The sequence below is a fragment of the Nipponia nippon genome, unplaced genomic scaffold (assembly GCF_047370975.1).
Source record: "Nipponia nippon isolate SJK-2023a ecotype South Korea unplaced genomic scaffold, ASM4737097v1 scaffold_3, whole genome shotgun sequence".
Classification (NCBI taxonomy): domain Eukaryota; kingdom Metazoa; phylum Chordata; class Aves; order Pelecaniformes; family Threskiornithidae; genus Nipponia; species Nipponia nippon.
The window spans coordinates 11029918-11048492 of NW_028262347.1; the positions used below are offsets into that span (position 1 = coordinate 11029918).

An 18575-nucleotide genomic window follows, 5' to 3' on the forward strand; every position below is an offset into this window, starting at 1 on the left:
GACACAAAGTACCTAATGGTGGAATTAAGGAAAGGAGAATGATGAATTTTTAAAATCCTCTTGCAGTGATGCTTGCCAGGTCATCAGTGATGGAATTTATTAGTGTCAAGTTGTTGGTCACTACTCAAATATACATTTATACAATATACATTATACTCAAATATACAATTACATGATCTATTTTGTTAAAATTTAGCATTAGGCTTCTGGGGTTTTGGGTTGCGGGGGTTTTGGGCAGCTTTTTTTGCTTAGTGTGCTGCATCTTAAGGCTTTAGTTAAGATTAGATAGGAGAGTAGGATCACAGCCTTGGGAGATCAGTAAAAACAGTTGCAATTAATTAGCAGTCTTCTAGCTTTGAAGCATCCTAAAAAGGATTGGATCTTAAATGTGTAAAATTCCCTTTGAAGAGATGTTTTCCTGAAGATATTTTCCATAGAAATCAATGCTCAGAGTTCAGAAAGGTGCCCTCTCTCATTCAAAGCATGGTGATTCTCTTTCTGATGGTTAACTGGTCCTGGTCTTCTAAGGAAGAAAACAGTAGTTCATTAATCTGAAAATCTAAAATTGAAAGATGAATGTCTGGGTATATGAAAATAGTCTGAGAGATGGAAATATGGAAATTAAGACTCAAAGATTTTAAAAAAGAGTCAAAAAACAAGGGAAAAAGATATGAGAAAGCATATGATTGATGATATTTTTAAACTATCTGCATTCAAGGTGATAAACTGGGCAACGTCATTGCAAACAGAAGAAGTAAACTCAATATTTTCAATAGATACAGTATAAACAGGTTTGAAATCCTATCTTCACATGAGAAAATACAGCAACATCCAAGCAATATTTCTTTGTCAGCCAGAACAGAAGCACTTAAAGCTCATTGGGCAAAAAGTAACTCATTCGTTCTGACTGCCAGGAATTGAATGTCTTGCAATTTAAGTTAAAATATTTCTTCTAGTAATGTTTTTGCAACATAATAATAATAAAATACAATTTTCTAATTTAGTGCAAACAGATCAAATTAAATGAAATACCCCGTGATTTGTCCAGCAACAAGAACGTGCAAACACACACATACCCGTGCCCCTGGTTGTCCCTCAGCAGGCAATACCTGTCCCTCAGGTATTATTTCCTGAATACATAATGTCAGTCATACATTTGACTCTAAAACCTGCAAATATAAAATCACAAGACTTTTCAAAGTGGGCAGGAATAAAAATCTTTATATATTAGCATGGAAAACAATTTATTTTATTAGCAGTAATATGGACAAACACCTTAGATTTGCAAAATCAGAACCAATATGTCAGCCATGATTTTCAAAATTATCTAGCATAGGTATCCATAGAATTGCCTCTGAAATCAAGTGTCTTGTGCAGGCATTTATATGACAAACCACCTCTCTGCCATGCTGTTAGTATTAAGCTATCAGAGGTAGAGATACTAGTATAGTGTATCATGAGAAAACTCTGACCCTGTAGAGTTACTACCCTATGTGATGGGAAGTGTCCAGTCCTACTGATATGTTGAAAAGTCCCTATGTTGACTGTGTGGTTTAAGAGTAAGTTACTATGTGCTTGTTTGTGTGTGTTGTATACTAAGAATAGTTGTTTATTGGATTTGCTGAACTTAATAGTTCCCAGTTGTGAGCCTCAGATCTGTAACATATTAAGGAGTCTTTCAGTAGTGTTTGATCAGAAGTCCTCTGATAAATGTGCAGAGCACATTTCTAAGTCCTAAGGATCAACTGAAGTTTAAATGCTTTTATAGGGATACATATTCGCTTTATGCAATGAGGTACTTATCTTTTTAAAGACTGTATTTTTCAACATTGGTAAAGGACATTTAGACCCATCCTTGGAATGGCGGGTTTGCTTTCCCTGTCAAGTCAGGAAAAATAAACTTTTCTAATGCTAAATTTCAATTTTGCACTGGAATAAGGTAATTACTTTAAAGTAACTATGCAGTTTGTTCCAATTACACTGAAAAAAATTACTCTCCTCAACAAAAATAATCTTAGAATTTCCCATAGCACAGTCCCAGAGTGCTGATGTAGCTATTGTTTAAAACACAGCATCCTTTTTGTGTAGCAAATCATTTGTGTTAGAAACCAGCCAAACAGCAATATGTTTAGTTAATCAGTTATCATTCAAACCAAGTTTATAATTAAAGGAATATTAACTACCACGATGGATATAGCTTGTAGCAGAAATTTAATTATATTCCCCATGCCTGTAATTAGTTTGGGTATTTAGATGGTGTTGTTTTATATTGATTATATGGGTCCCACTACATTTTTATTTTAGAGGATCCCCCTCAAGCTGAAATATTTATACTTTTCCGATTCTTAATTTTCTGCTGAAGCAAGAGAGACAACTGTTCACTTGTCAGGTCCAAAAAGAGGCTTAAAAAGATTTACATTTTTTACATTATATTTGCATTACTTTACATTCCCAGGTGTAAAGTCTTACAAGAAGCTGACTTTCTTAAAGATGTTACTCAGGTCTTCAAATTACAAAAAGAAGAGAAATGTGTAGAGAGGGGCCAAACTGGCTAAAATTTTTAGCAAAAATTTCAAGGAACTCACTAGCAAATTTCATGCTATTCTCTGAGTATTCACAACTCCTGCTGAAGATGCTTAGACATGCCTGCACAGCGTTTCATAGTGGGGTTTTGAACTGGCAGAGTTGCACTGGACAAAAACCAAAGTAAACTTGAGAGGGCATTCTTGCCATATCAAATCTTTGTACAGTTGTAACTTAGAGAGTTATTGTTCATGTTGTCATAGGGTTGAGTTTACATATTCCCTGCATCTCTTATCTGTTCTGAAAGTATCAAGACTAAAAATCACCACAGAGGTAAAACAAAAATACTTTGAAATGGGTTTATATGACAGATCTGAACTATCTCAAACTTGGATATAAATATAATCTAGAGGTGAATTATGTTCAACATATACATACAAAACTCCTACCTGTACTCCCAGTAGTACCATAGCAAAATCAAATTCTCCTGTTACACACTATGGTGGATAAACAGTAAAAGATCTGGTCTGCAATGAGTGTTGATCATCCCCTGTAAAAACTCAAGGTCTATCATGCCATTTATCATACACTAGCCCTCAGCCATATCATGGCTTATTCCCACGTTATTTACCCCTGAAACTCAGCCATCCGCCCACACTAAAATAATTCACTAAAAGTTCTGTATAGTGCATTATCAGTGGGCATCCTCTCACTGAATCCCCACCCAAACTGTGTTACGTTAGGTCACAAAATATAGATCTACTGGAAGTATACCATCTCCACAGGACTGATCTGTACCCATCATCTGAGGCGCCACCAGCCCCCACCACTAGTTGTGTTTGAACGTCTTGCATGCTCCAGCAGCGTATACTGCTTGATTTATATAGCAGTCCATTCATCTCAGTGCATTAAATATACCTATGTACACTAATTACTGTATTGTAGCTGTAAGAACAATCCTCATATATTTCCTTTTAATTCCTCACCAGTAGTTCTCCTTGGTTGCTCTCACCCACCTGTTTTTGTTTGTTATAGGCTTGCAGTGGTGGAATGAGCTGTTTCCATGTTAAGTAATTCCTGCTAAATCCCTTAAGTCATGAGTCTACTGTGGCCTTCCTTACCTGTATATTGTGCTGTACAGGATCCATGCATCTATCTGAACTCCAAGCAGCTCCCAAAAGAAAAGAAAATGCTTATTTGGAAAATGTCTAATGTGCGATTATGAGGAAAGCTGAGGCACAAAGGAAATAGAATTACTAAACTGGGATAGAAAAACTAGTGGAAACTTTTTTGGCCAGAAACTGAATGTGGCTATCTTGCTTCTAAAACAAACTCAGGGCTGACTTATCAAACACTAATAGCATTAGGAAGAAAAAATCTTAATCTAAAAAGATAAAGCTTTGCAAAGAGATTGTGTGGTGAGCTTCCTATAGCTATTTAGTCTGATCACTCAGCAGGTTTGGCTTATTAATTAATAAATTGAAAATTAATTATTTAACCATTACAATAAAGGTGGGGAAATCAGTCTTTATATTCCCAGATCAAAGTGTGAATCATCTTAGATGAAATTTTGTTTGTTCTTCAAAGAAGGAATTTGTTTTTCTTGTATGGGAATTATTTTTTAAAAAATCAAGATGATAGAATGAAAAATTGGCAATGCATAAGATTAGCTTTATGAGACTATTTTTTAAACTTTTGCTTTCACTCTCATTGTTCTGTACATAAGGGAGATTAGTGATCAGCTTCTCTCCAGCTAGAATAATCAGAGTAATCAAAATGTTTTTATCTTTGTAATTTTTTAAAAAAGGAGAAAATGTTAGGATTGATCATGCTTTACACAGACTGATTTTAGGCTTTTTCCATTCTGATAATTTGTACATCCTTTGATGTAAAAGGTGTCAATTAAAAGCAAATATTTAAGAAAAATAATAGCACCTGACAAATACATTTTCATGTAAATGTACATGCTTTGCTGCTGGAGCTCAATGATCTCTTTGTTTCCATATTTATGTGATTCTAAAAGCTCAGCTACTATAATTTTTCAGCTAAATTGTATGCGTGTTTTAGGCATATGATAAAGCTATCCTTTGAATCTACACTTCACATGGATTTCTGGCAATTTGATGCAATTTAATTAATACTGCAAACTATGGTTTGCTTGAAATAGGTTTGCCATGCAGATAGTGCCTTTGCAGTACAGTAAGGCTGTCAGAAGAAGGTAGGATTGGCTTCAATGTAATTTTTAGTGAAATAGTTATTTGTGTGATGTCATTCATACAGTAGTTACTCAAGATATTTTCGTATGCTGAAATGCTTCTACCCAAAGTTAAGTCTTTGGGAAAGTGGCAGACGGTACTGCAGTGAACCTTGATCTTCCAACCATAGCCAGAAGTTATTGGTGACATCCTTCAGTAACCTCTGATAAGTTGTTCTCTTCCTTTCTTTCCAGTGAATTATTCATTGCTTCATCTCTGTTTAAAGTTTTCTCTTTCTTTTGATCACAGGCAACGGACTTGGAATCCGAGTTGTAGGTGGAAAAGAAATTCCAGGAAGCAGTGGGGAAATTGGAGCTTACATTGCCAAGATCTTGCCTGGGGGCAACGCAGAGCAGACAGGGAAGCTGATAGAGGGTAAGATAAATGCATTATCAAAAAATGGAACCACAGGAGAGTTGAGAGTTCGGTACAATTGTTTGTAATATACATATTCTCTTGCATAACCAGTTTAATCTTGTGCAAGGAGTGAGGGGCATCTGAGAGCCCCTCTAAACCTTCATGAGTATTAAAGCAGGAAAGGACTGATAGAAGGTCATTTTATGACTTCTGTAGCCAAAGAGAATTGTCATGATGAGCAGCATTATGGCATGTCTTCAGTAATATATGCCAGCATGCTGTCTGTACTGGGAGTAAGACAATATGGCTAGAGTCCAACTGTATATCATGGACATATATCATCAATGTATATCATGGATGTACTGTTTTGAAGATCTTTAACCCGGCTTGATCATCTTAGGTACCTATGTGTGGTATTACTTACATTTCTTAGTTGCACAGGTAAAATGAATCCCAGATCCAGTTCTCTCTCAGTTACACACACTAACTTTTCCTGAAATTCCCTAAAGTCAGACTTGACTGAATTTATCTGATCTAACTTTAGTTTTCCAGTTTAAGGTAGTCATCCAACCTGCCTCAACAGGCAACAGAGAAAAAGAAGCATCTACAGAAAGGCAATTGATTTCATGTATCATAGTCCTCTGTTTCAAGAACTGTGGGTGTCTTCCTCATTTAATGACTTTAAGAAGACTATGTTATACTACACATCATCCTTTAGGCAACTAAAGCTAGATGAAATGAATTGAACTTAGTTATCATTTAATTTTCTAGGATTATTACAAATGTGATAATTCTGTCTAATAACAATTTGTATCTATCCATAATGACATAAACTGTCCCTTCTCTGTATAACTATTTTCTATTTCCTTTTTTTATATGAATGCCTGTATGCACCTGAAATGCCAATTTATCCATGGACAAAAATATAACACATTTGTTTCTAATTAATTCAACTAATTATTTTTATTTCTTTAATAAAAGCAGATATCCAGAAAAAAAAATAACAAAAGGAACAAGATAAGCAGGAAGAATAGTTCTCCCAGACAGAATTCAAGTCACATAAGTTTTCTGAATAGTAAACATGCAACAGAAGTCACAACTAAATCAAAAGTACTTTGCAGATAGAAAAGCTGAGTAAATTGATTAAAGAATGTATTCACAAAGAATAGTTTAGATATGTTGTGGGTATTACAAAACAGTGTCACCTGCATTCATGTTTTCCCTGCTGCTTTTTACATCCTTGGTGGTTTCTTTGCCAGTATTTTAAAGGTATGCATAAAAAAGGTGCACATACACTGATGTCAATGTCAATTTAAAGTTGAAGTGAAGAAATGATGTATCAACAAAAATACCTTCCTTTTTTCCCTATAGAGTTGATTCCACCATTCATATTTAATGGATGGTATCTCACTCATCAAATGATAGAATAGTGTTATTTATTGCACATGAATGATGAAAGAATTGACCTTAATTTATTGTCTTTTGAAGTCAGTATTTGCTTTGGCTCCCTCCATACAAAAGAGTAGGTCTTTCATAGCTGTGCTGGATCATGCATGCATTGTTTCAGTACCAAGCAGGTAAAGAGGAGAGCATGGTTATTCAATATTTCCCCGAGACTGGACATTTCAAGAAAGATGATGAGCAATTACTGCTTGGAATTATCTCCAGTCTTTTCGTTTCTCTTGTCGGGAACTTTTCTGGAAATTGAGGTTTAAAGAAGTTCTTCACTCACCACGTAGGTGTATTTTAGCAGTGATCAAGAACATCTTGGATTTACAATAACTACCGGAGAAGTTCAGAGATGGCAGTTTTCTTTTCTGACTGTTCATATAATGTATTTTGAAGGTTTATTCATATTTTATAGGAAGATGAACAGGATAGTAAAATATTTATACCTTTGTTTTGTTCTCCCATCATACAATTAATTGTGTTTCTGATCTGACCTTTATAAAAGTATCCTAGAGTTGGGTATGTCGGCATAAATCAACACCATTAAAATCACCGTACTTAATCTGTAGAACTTGTCCACATGGTGTCCCAGAATATGTTTTACTATTGATGTGTTAAATGTTCTGTCAGAGAGAAAAAACGCTTTCTTCAAAATGTACCATTAGAATAGCATACAAGACAAACACTTCCCCTTTCCCACTGTCATTTACCTTTTAAATCTTGCCTTTATATCTAGTTTACTTTTTATGTTATTTTAGATGGCTATCATACATCAACAAAGAATATTTGGCTACTTCACTCTTAGTTTTGTTTGTCGTAGTGGAAATATGGCTGATGCACATTTAGTCACTAGTCTTCAGAAGTGCTAAAATCCATTGAGGTCTTCAATCATTCTCATGTTGATCTGTGTAAATCCAGTCAAACTGCTAATGTTAGCGATATTGCTGATATTGTTGTGTCTGAAAACAGAGGATAGACTTCATTTCTTTTTCAAGTTATTTGCTGTCTCTCACATCACATACGGAAAACTTTATATGTCGTTATCTGTAAATGACAGTTGCATGTTAGTAATTCATAGAGTTATCATGAGTCACTTTTTCTGCTGAAATGCTATGCAACTTCAAATTAGAGTATATACCTAGTCATCAACTAAACATATACTAATGTCATTACAAGTTAATATCTTGACTCATTAACCTTTCTAAGAACATGATTCACTGTAAAAAATCCCATCAATTTAATTAATTCCTCTAATTCTAAAAACAGAAAACACTGGGTCAGGTCTGAAATTCCTATTAATAGTGTAAGGAACAAGGATAGGTTTACTGTGGTTATGAAGGAAGGCAAAGTTCTACCTGCTGTCTGCATGACTGCATCTATGAAGAAATGACACACTTTAAAATAGAGATAGCATTCCTTTCCTTAGGGAATAGCAATCCATAAAATTTTAGCCTATTTAAATAGCTTTGGAGGAGTCTTAGTGCTGAGAAGTTTATTTATAGTTCTGACTGGCAAATACCAGTCGTCTTGGTTCTTTCACCTTGAATTGCTTTCAGATGTCAGAAATATCTCTGATTCATCACTCATTGGCATTACAAAAACTGGAGGTGGAAGACTCATTCCACTGAGCTCATCAAGTTCAGGGACTGTGTCAATTTGATAGATGTGTCTGGGCTCCCTCTCGTGTTGACAGAAACAGTTCAGTTATATTCCACCTGGTAAATCTACTAGGTGAATGGCATTTTATAGTGCCAACATTTTTCAGAAACAGAAGAACCTAGAGTAAAGAACAGAAATAAAATATTAATGTGTGTTATCAACTGTTACAAGTTTTCTGGATGCCCTCAGCATTCATATTTTCTCATTGGACCTTTTCAGCAGGCTGACTGGAGATCCTGGGAACTGGTGAACCATGGGTGTCTTTGTTCCAAGTTTTCAATCAGCCAGGCATACTGTGTGCAATGCTTAAGCCAGCTGTCATTCACCGAGGTGAAGAGATTCCCTGACTTTCCAGTCTCCTGGCAATTCTGGGGAACCTGCATGGTCTAAAAGCTGATGGTGAACTTGATTTGTGGTGAGCTTACTGCCTTTGCTGACACTCCACTCAACAGCAACCATGACACTGATCAGATTTTTGTTAACTTGTCTGAGGCTTTATGGGTTCATGTTTATTTTTAATATGTATGTTTCATTTAAATAATATCTTCCCAAACTTAGAAATAGGAAAATCATATATAGTGAAGACAAAAACTCTTATTAAAAATACTGAAATTGCACCCACAGTTTCTATTTTACAGCAAATATAACAATGTAACATTTCTAGCATAACATAGAAGGATGCCACCTACCTTATGAGTCACAGACCTTTACTGTAGAATTTTAATATATAAACAGTCCATGCTAGCAAAGAGACATGCTATTCAATTCAATTCAGCTGAATTTTGCATTTTGTAATTTAATACAAATATTAATCATACAGGGATATTTTAAGCTTCCCCATCCTGAAGCTGGTCCAATAATGTTATGAGAAAAAATACCAGATGTATGTACAGACAATGAAAGATAATGCCACCCTGTTAAAGCTGTTAAGTAGGTCAGAGAAGAGAAAATGCACTGCCATTTGAGAGTTCTGTGGTACTTAATGGTGTCCTGCCCCTTAGTCCAATCCTTAGGCACTTGTTTTGATCTAGAAGAATACCTGCTTCCCTTAGGATGCAAGAAGCATTGCCCCTCAAAACACCATGAAGGTCCTCTAAGAGGAGGCACCTGCAGCCTGATGGCAGGTACCAAGAGTAGGTAAAAGTACATCCAATGTCCTCAGCATCTGAAGACTGACGATGAGTTCTTAAATATACTCAATATCTTTTAGACTTGGATTCAACTGCTAAGATGCAGATGGTCAGTTTTCCAAATTGGTTGGTTGCCTTTAATTGTGCTGGAAGTTCTCCAGGCCACATGGCCTGTTCCCCTCAGGACAGTATTTTGAACAAGTGGGTCTTTATTGGGAATGTCAGAGCTGTCTTTCATCTTCAGAAAACTGTGCAATCTCAGAACTTTTAGAAGCCTTCAGGAAATAAAACTGAAGTCTCCACGTTCCTCTTATCCCTATTTATTCACTCCTCTTTTCCTTCTTCTATAGAAAGTCTTACATATTCTTACATGTTCAAGTGTCACAATTTCCTTTTGTAAGATGTTCGGTGGACAGCTCGTTCCCTCTCTCTCTCATACCCTAATATGAGACCAAAGAAACATCATTAGAATCATTCCTCAGAGTGAATCTAAGAGTCTTCCCTTGGACTGTCGTGAGATGGCACAGCTGATTATCTCCTGAAGCCATGGACCATGGCCACAGTGTCAAAGAGAACACTTCCTCACAGATATTAAGCCAATATGAGGAGAAACATGTTGTTCACCGCTTGCCACCATATAGCTTTCCACACCAGGACTAACATATGAGATGAACAGTGTGTACCAAAACATCATGGTGTGACAGGCAAAAGAGGGCCATATCTAGACCAGTGGGAAATGTTCTCCACCCAAACCAGAATGTGATAGGAGAAAGGAGCAAAGACCTATTTGGATTACCTCCATGGACTTCAGAGAGCAGCCAAGCTCCCCATCTTCAGTTCTGTGAAGAAGGAGGCAGACCCAGGAAGCCCTGCCAGAAGTCTGCCTTAGCCAGAATGCTCTACAGCTCTCCCCCATGGTATGGATTTTGGCTTCTGAACTAGCCCACTTCAAGCATCCTGTAGCCTCAGGCTTCACAACAGAAGAATGTATACTGAGAGATTTCTTTGAAGGCAGAGAAGAAAAACCCAGGGCTCACTGGGACCCTCATCTATATAGGTCCAAGTGTCATTACCACAGCTCTTCATTATTTGCAGGACATGCAGTCTGCATTAACTGGAGAAAAATATCTTGAGTATTTATAGTACCTACAATGCTTCCTCTGAGGGGAGTATAAATAGGCTAATGAGCAGACTAGAGAGGAGATGGCCAATCTGGGGAGATGATTAACTGCACTTTGGTTGTCTAGTATAAGTAAGATGAATCTAGGCATAAGCAATGTTGGACAGAGGCTGTTGGAAAATTAGTATCACTGTTTAATCTGCAAAGTATTTCCTGGGTTCTGGGCAATAACATCTTTGAATACAAGCAGCTTTCTTACTCCTCCAGGGAAAAGTGACAACTTCCAGAAGTTGTTTCACCTCAGCTGTGCCCCAGGGATGTTCCCTTCACGTGTTTTCAGATCATAAGTTTCCAGTCATAACTTTTCAAGTTTTGAAGTCCTTGTCATCTTAAAGCATATTATTTACTGGCATTGGAAACACATGATTTAAGTCCTCTCAGAAGAGCAGTGTGGCATGAAACTGGATTATTGACCAGTCCATGAAAGGAGCAGAAAGAAAGTGTTAAGAACAATTTTTCTGCAGCTCGTTTGAAGCACTTTTGGGCCAGTTTGGATAGCACCAAGTGCTGAATAACAAGACCAGATCCAGTTTCAGAAGGTCTTTTGCAAAGGCAGTATCATGTGTAATGGCTGTCCATCTTACCATCTTACTATCTCTTATCATATCATAGACATGCTTTGGATGTTGCTGGGAAAATGGAATGTGGCTGGAATGGTCATGGGCACCTAAATAGGTGGAAAACCAGAAGAGAAGCAGTAGGTCACTACCCTTCTCCCTACTCCTCTTGCCACACTTCTCTCTTATCCCTGAGTTATAGATGGGCTCAAGTGTAACACTGACTGATCTTGGTCATCTATCGGTGGGAGGTGCAATAGGCACCAGGTCTTCCTGAGTTTTAAAAGACTGTAGTGAGTGCTGCTTGCTGTTTAGCCAGCTAAAATTAGAAGCATTGATCAGGGCATCACAGTGAAAAAAGATTTTCCAGTCCCCATGAAGCAAGGGATAGTGAAGAGCTAGCATCCCTTCTTGAGTCCCTCTGGTAATTACACTCCTGGCAGAAAGTAGATAGCATGATGAAGTCAGAAAATGATGAAAAGAAATTAAAAAGAACATAAGAAGAGAAGGAAAAATTCTCAAAAAACCTTTGGATCAAGTCTTAAATGAGCAGAAATAGTCTTCTCATCCTGCACTTCCATTTTGCAGTTTGACTGCTTTAATTTATTACTGCAGCGGAGAAAACAAAGAATTAACTTTATCCTGTTCTCTGAGCATTAGTCTTAGTGATTTATTGTGCTGTCCATGCTTATTCTCTGGGGTTAGAAGAGAGGAGAGCTTGCTCTCAACATAGCCCCTGGGCTACAGGCTCAGGTTTATCTGTCCAGCAGAAACTGACTTTATCAAAGGAAGTGTGCACAAAATAACAGGCAATGCCATAGCTCAGTTGAAAGCTTTGCCCTAAAGCTCTTTAGAAAGGACTTAATCTAAACAACCCCCTAAATGCCCCCTATCAGCTGTAAATCTTTGCTTGCATAGTTGTGCTCCTCTCATCCGTGTATTTTGTTCTGCCTTGTACTTCTTTCAAATAAGTAATAAGTAATAAATGTGCAGTGTCGTTCTTGCTAAGTGTGGCTGTGGGCATTCACCATATAAGAAGATTACTTCAAAATATTTAGAAATTAATTTTTTAGAAAAGGCAAGTCCATTTTAAAAATGTAGTAGAAAGAACACCCCAACAAAGTGTATCACTTGCATGTTACAATTAACCTTGTATCTGTCAGAATGAAGCAAGGAAAGAAGAAAGCTTTCTCACGCTGGTTTAGCGATTTCATATGCAATCCCACTGATAGTCGTCTCAATCCTGTTCTTAATATGGTAGGAGGTGAGCTGTACTGAGATTTCAGTTTGGCCAGTTGCTGAGGTATGAGAAGGAATAAGAATTGTTTCAGCACCTGTGTGGGGCTTTCAGTAGGAAACGGGAGAAGACAAACTTGCAGTATGAACGTTTGACATGGAAAGCTGTGAGAGCTGGTTACTGTAACACTGTCCACAACTTTATTTCCTATATCTGTTTGAGGCCGTTCAAACACACTTAGAAAATAATACTTTTCCCTGCTTCACAATATAGGGCATCTACTTTATTGAGATTTAGTTTAATCTTATGGTGGCAGAACAATACAACTGGGATTTTGCAAGGATACTTCATTAGAAAACTTCTTGTATACCTAGAATATCTCTTTTAATGAGATAAAACAGGTAATATGAGTTTGTAATGTTTCTGCCTAGCACTGTAATTGCTCTATATTTAATTTTCCTGCAATAAAAATCAACACTGAAAATAGCTACTAGAAGTAACTTGGATCTAGGAAGTAGTTAAGCAGCTGTATACACTGAGATTTCAGGATCTTTTTAATGTAATCTAAAGCAGAAGATAGGAGAAAACTTATGGGGCACTTATAAATTTTTTAAAGCGATGAGAAAGAAGCATTAAATTAATTCATATTAAGACCAGTAAAGATGTGGCCTCTTGTATAACACAAGTTACAGATTTTTCACTCCTGCATTTAGCCCTGTTATGTACCACCTAAACTAGTATCGATTATGCCTTCTTTATGATCAAGAACTCTGAAAACACCTGGAACAACTAATTGTTGCTGAAAATTAATTTTGCTGGAAAAGCCCTGTCGTATAAATTGCACCAGGAAATTGGATTCTTAATAACAAATAAATAATTGCATCAAAATATCTCTTTAGGGAGTTTCTGTTTAGTCTTAAATAGGTAAGTCTAATTTATAGAGACAAGCAAAATAACCTGGATGCTTCAGGCAGAGAGTAGATGCAGACACAGTCACCAGGCATTCCAGAGGTAATGAAGTGGAGAACAACCACAAAGGTCAGGCTAAAAGCATTCATCAGATGGTTTATAACACAAGATCACTGGTAAAAATGTCATTGGTGTTATAACTAGCTTTCAATTACATTCCACTAAGATTGTATTAGAAAGCACTACTAGCTATTGTAAAGTATTTATGTGGAGCTATGCAATTAGTAATTATCAGACACACTGATTTTGACAGCTGTTGTTATTCAGGACCTTGATAGATAATTCCTGTTAGGAAGAAAATCCAGGCACTTCTTGGAAAGACTCCTCATTGCTTGCAGAGAATGTGCCTGAAGCCCTGTTTCTCTGAGCAGAGCAGAAACAGCAGTAGGCAGCATTGTCATCAGGCTGCCCACAAAGCTTTCCCTCAGCTCCCGCTAGGGCCGTACAGCTCTCTGCTCTCCTCTGGGATGGTACACATATGGGTGCTTTGATCTTCTGCCTCTGACATTGCCAGATATCACCTGTCCATGGGTCCCAGTCATTCCCCGCTTATTCTTCTTGGATAGTTCTTGCTACATTCTGACACTATGAGTAGTATTAAGGTTCATTTGTCACCATAAAAGAGTTTAATTCCTTCTTTCATTATTTTTAATATGATCTGTCCATTCTCACATCAGAGACATGGTTGCAGGCCACACATTAATACAGTGTAACAATGTAATAAAATCAAATTGATGCAGATTCGTAAGAAGGTGAAGTTGTATTTCCTATTTCTATATTCCCAGTACACACTGGCAGAGGTGACAAGGGGGAGGCTGTGACTTTTCCATTTGGCCAATGCTGGAGAGAAAAATATAGAATACAGAGCCACCTGTGTGGGCACAGAGGTGAACCTCTGATGGTTTTAGTTACTGGGCCCAAGATGTTCAGTGATAAAGCTACAGCTTTAGTCAAACAAAGGCAGTCCATCTGGGGTTGTAAGAGATAGACTAGGAGATACTTTCTCTGGATTGTGTTACACCCAATACATGGGCAAATAACAAAAGCAGGGAGACATATAGAAACTGTGCCTGCCCTTTTGCGTAACAACTACTTGCTGTGGGTGCTAAAAGGGAGTTTCAACTTGGAGCATCAAAAATATGTGCCTGTATTGCTCTGTTTCTTGTCTTCTGTTTTCAAGGACAGGCTTCTGTATAGCAGATTTACAAAGAAACCAGACAAATGTAAATCCTTCGCTACCTAAACTGAGGCCAATTTGTCTTACCAGTGGAAGTCACTAAAAGCACCCTCCTGTCTCCATTGACTGTAGAGGGAACTTATGTATTTCTTTTAGGTGAACTGGCTTACTAACAACTTGAAATTTAGATGCTAAGTGCCTACATTAGGCATGCTGGAGCATATCTCATAAAACAAAACAAGGATGTTTTTGTTTGTTGTTTTTAAGGAACAGTATATATTTGGGCTCACATACATGGGCATTCCAAGAAGAAAAATCTTATTATGGTGTGAAAAAGTCTTTTTTCGTACCCGCTGAACTGTGTTGTTCGATAGTGACTTCCCAGTGAACTGGGAAGCTAAAAATACCATAATTCCATTTCCTATTGCGCAGACTATTGTGGGCTGAAACTAGCAGACTAGCAGTTCGATGTGATTTTAGTGTGAAAAAAATCCAGTGAAATCAAAGTGAGGGTCATCTTGAAGTACAGGTTAAATATAGCTATGTCCTTATAGACAATTTCCCCTGCCCTTGGATTCCAAAAAGTGCATTAAAACATTTTGCATCTACAGTTTTAACCTTCAATCCCATTCCTGAAATCTGGATTTCCAGGGATATTAGGCCAGTCTTCCCACTCTGCAGAGTGTTGTATTAATGTAAAATATAGAAAAGATTCAAGGCCCAAGATGAATTGTCCCCAGTCAGAGTTTGTTCTGCTGCAAGTCAGGGAAACAAATAAGTGCTGCCACTGAATATCTTGGAGGCAGTGTGCTAGCTGTTTGCAAGACACACTTCCCAGAAGCAGAGAGGCTTACAAACCGCACATTTTCCTGCCAAGGAAACTAGGTACTGCAGCAAGCAGACTTTCTTTCATTATTTGTTATTTCAAAGTATTTTCTAGATAGGTGTATGCACATTTGATTCTTCCAAGACTTTAAGGAACATTATTAACAATTATTAACAATTTACTGTGAAGAAAGAAGGACTACTGAAAATGGGTTGTCTCAGACGAGAACACTATCTGTCTTTCAGATGGACTTTGATCATGGTAATATGGTAAGGCTTGGACACAAATTTGGAATGCTTGGTCACAGAGCCTCACTTTAGTGCTTTTAAAAGTGACATGGTCACATAGATAAAGCTGGTGTTTTCTATAAGTATTGGGTAGCAGACAGAGAGGAAATAGAGAAAAACAAGATATTTCCTAAATTACTCAAATTAAATCAACCAATCTCTGGAGATACTTAAGAAAAAAAAAATCATGTAAGAAAGTTATTCCAGAATTTTCCAAGGTTTTCTAAACAACTTCTGAAACATCTGATATTAACTGTTTCCAGAGGAGACACTGAACTAGGCTGTACTGTGCTCTGACCTAATCTGATCTTACAGTGATTTTCTTATTCAATTGAAAGGGTAAAGGAACCTGGAGAACAAAAAAATATTTTTCTGCAATTGGTTTTGCAATATAGTAGATAACAAAATAGGAATATTCTGTGAATTAATACAGAAAATGTTTTAGAAGTCACCTTAAAGAAAGAAAAATCCTATGAGCACTCTCAATGAACCACATAGAGACTTTATTTCAAATTTCTTGAAGCATGTTCTATTCCAAAACCTAATTAGATCATCCATAAGGTACGGCTGGGAAAATCTAGTATGGGAATCTTCAGGTTTCTTTGAGATTAAAGGAGCAGGTGATTATATCATTTGACAGAAAACAGAGCAAAATGTTGATTAGAAATGGTTACTCTTTATCCAGATTTCTCGTTTTGACTACAGTACTTATTTGAGGCTTACCATGTAAAATTAGTTACTTCACATTTTCATATGAAAAGGCTGAAAAAACCCTGCTTAAAGTGTACTTGTAATGTAATAATACAACTTAAAATGTAACTGAAATTGAAGATATAGAATTGCAAATTATCTATATTACTAGTGACTAAAGCTTGAAATCATTTCATCAAGCAAAAATTGAGTGTCAAATCTTAATTTTGTTCCACATTACAACAAAACAAAAAACTTTGAAAAAAAAACTATTAAAAAAGAATAAAAATGGATCTCTGGATTTCATTTAAGCATTGGTGCAAGGAACTGATATCAGTACTTTTGCAACTTTGAACTGTTTCTAATTAAAAAAAACACTTATTGCCTGAAATATTGCCTGAAAAACAGGAAGATATACTATGCTTTTTTCCTATACAAATCCTAAAATATTTGAGCCAGAACTCATTGAAATCTATATTATTTTTCATAGTTTGTAATGAGTGCCTCAGATCCAAAATGAATGTAAAACTGTTGGATATCTCTCTAAATACAGCAGCAAGCAGAAGTCTATTAAGGTCTTTGGGTTTTATGGTCCATTTGAAAACTTCTGAAATTACCTTATAAGTACAGTAATATGTTCTACATAACTTTTCAAACTGTTTTTGTTAGGTACTTAAATCTTATCATTTCTGGAAAAATGGAATTAGTCTTGATTTGGATGGTTGTGGGGGTAGACTACTAACTGATTACAAAATGCAAGGCTTTGCAGACAATTATATTCAACTCAGTAAGATAGTAACAGCTATTTACTTTGGGTATGGGAGTATTTCACGAACAATACATGGTAGAATGAGCATTTTTAGGTCAACTTGTACTGACATTTCCTCTTCTTGGGTGTAACAGCAAAAGCAAACTAGGATATAAAATGTAAAAAAACCTGAAGGCAAAGAGATTTTAGACTGCTCATCTTGGTGTCTGGCAGACGTGGGCAGATAACAACTAAGTTCTCCAGGGTTTGAGCTCTGCTTAAGTCTCTGAAAGGACACAGTGTATGTGTAGTGGTTCACACTGCATTTGAAACATGTAGATTTTAAGAATATTTCCAAGTCACCACATATATGGTGTAGCTGATCCTGACTGCTTTTATGTGAAAACGTAGTGGTTCCGTACCTGCCAAAGGAATAGGAAACCTTGATTCTGGGCCTTTTCCAACACAATTGATGTTCCATTGCTCAGATACTTCTGCTTGTAAGATGAGCTGTGTTTGAAATGGAGCTGCTTACTATTAAATTCCATTAAAAATGGGCAGTTGGGTCCATTTTATTTTGAATTGGATCTTGCTTTCTGTTTTGCAGCTGGTCTGTCTTCCAAACGATAAACCCTAAGCTATTATTTAGTGTGATAGTGAAGGCACTTTCTGGGAAAGTTCTACTTTTTTGCCTCGATTTTTATTGCATTGAAAAGGATTTTTAAAGCAACGGGTTTGAATTATAATTAGTCCCATGTTTGTTTATACATAATTTTGCAACTGCTATTGCGAGGCCAGATCCCCACTGGCATATACTGGTCAGTTCAACCTGAGACATAAAATTACAATATCTAGACCCTCAGCTGTAAGTTTTCCAGTGAAAGAGCATCCTCTTTAAATTCATTGTGATGAGGTGTGCATATGACCAGTTAAATGCCTCAGTAACAGGGAGTGGGAAAGAAAGATAAAATCTGGATCATTACACTAGTGGTGTTTATGAACACTTTAGAATAATGCAATATATATAATTCCATTCCAGTCTTAATAAAATCCTAGCTGAAACCAGGACAATACATAATAAATAAATAAAACCAATAATAAAAATAAAATAGTTAAATGTTGAATTGTTCTTCACTGACTGTCAGTGCCTTTAGCCGCTATGTTGCACTCCTGTGAGGAGGCTTCCTGTTGTAGTCAGTATTTAATGTGAGGATACAGAAGAAAATTCTGCAGCCAGGCCCTAGGCAAACACCATGAAAGCCTTTGGATCCCCATTTAAAAACCTTAGTGTAGAATTTAGCATCCACTATTGATTATTCATGACACAATATTAATTTCGACACTGTCTAACCATTTTTAAATACATTTTTCCATAGTACTTGGAGAAAAGCATGAAAGGATAGTTTGTGTATTTTGAAAGTCTAAAAACTAACGCAGTCTTCATTAAAACTATGATCATACCAACAGGTTCAAAAGCATTCAAATAATGTTAAGGCCCAAATTCTTGTGTTTTTCCCAGTACATCTGTGTT

General features: G+C 36.6%; 1 protein-coding gene across 5 annotated transcripts in view; it reads left to right on the forward strand.

Annotated features, from left to right (window-relative positions):
- PCLO (piccolo presynaptic cytomatrix protein) overlaps window positions 1-18575 on the forward strand; it is a 386235-nt gene that overhangs the window by 254271 nt on the left and 113389 nt on the right. For all 5 annotated transcript variants that reach the window (XM_009462919.2, XM_087764264.1, XM_087764266.1 and 2 more), the window contains exon 10: window positions 5028-5153. In XM_009462919.2, coding sequence (XP_009461194.2) covers window positions 5028-5153 — 126 coding nt within the window. The remainder of the gene's footprint in view (window positions 1-5027; window positions 5154-18575) is intronic.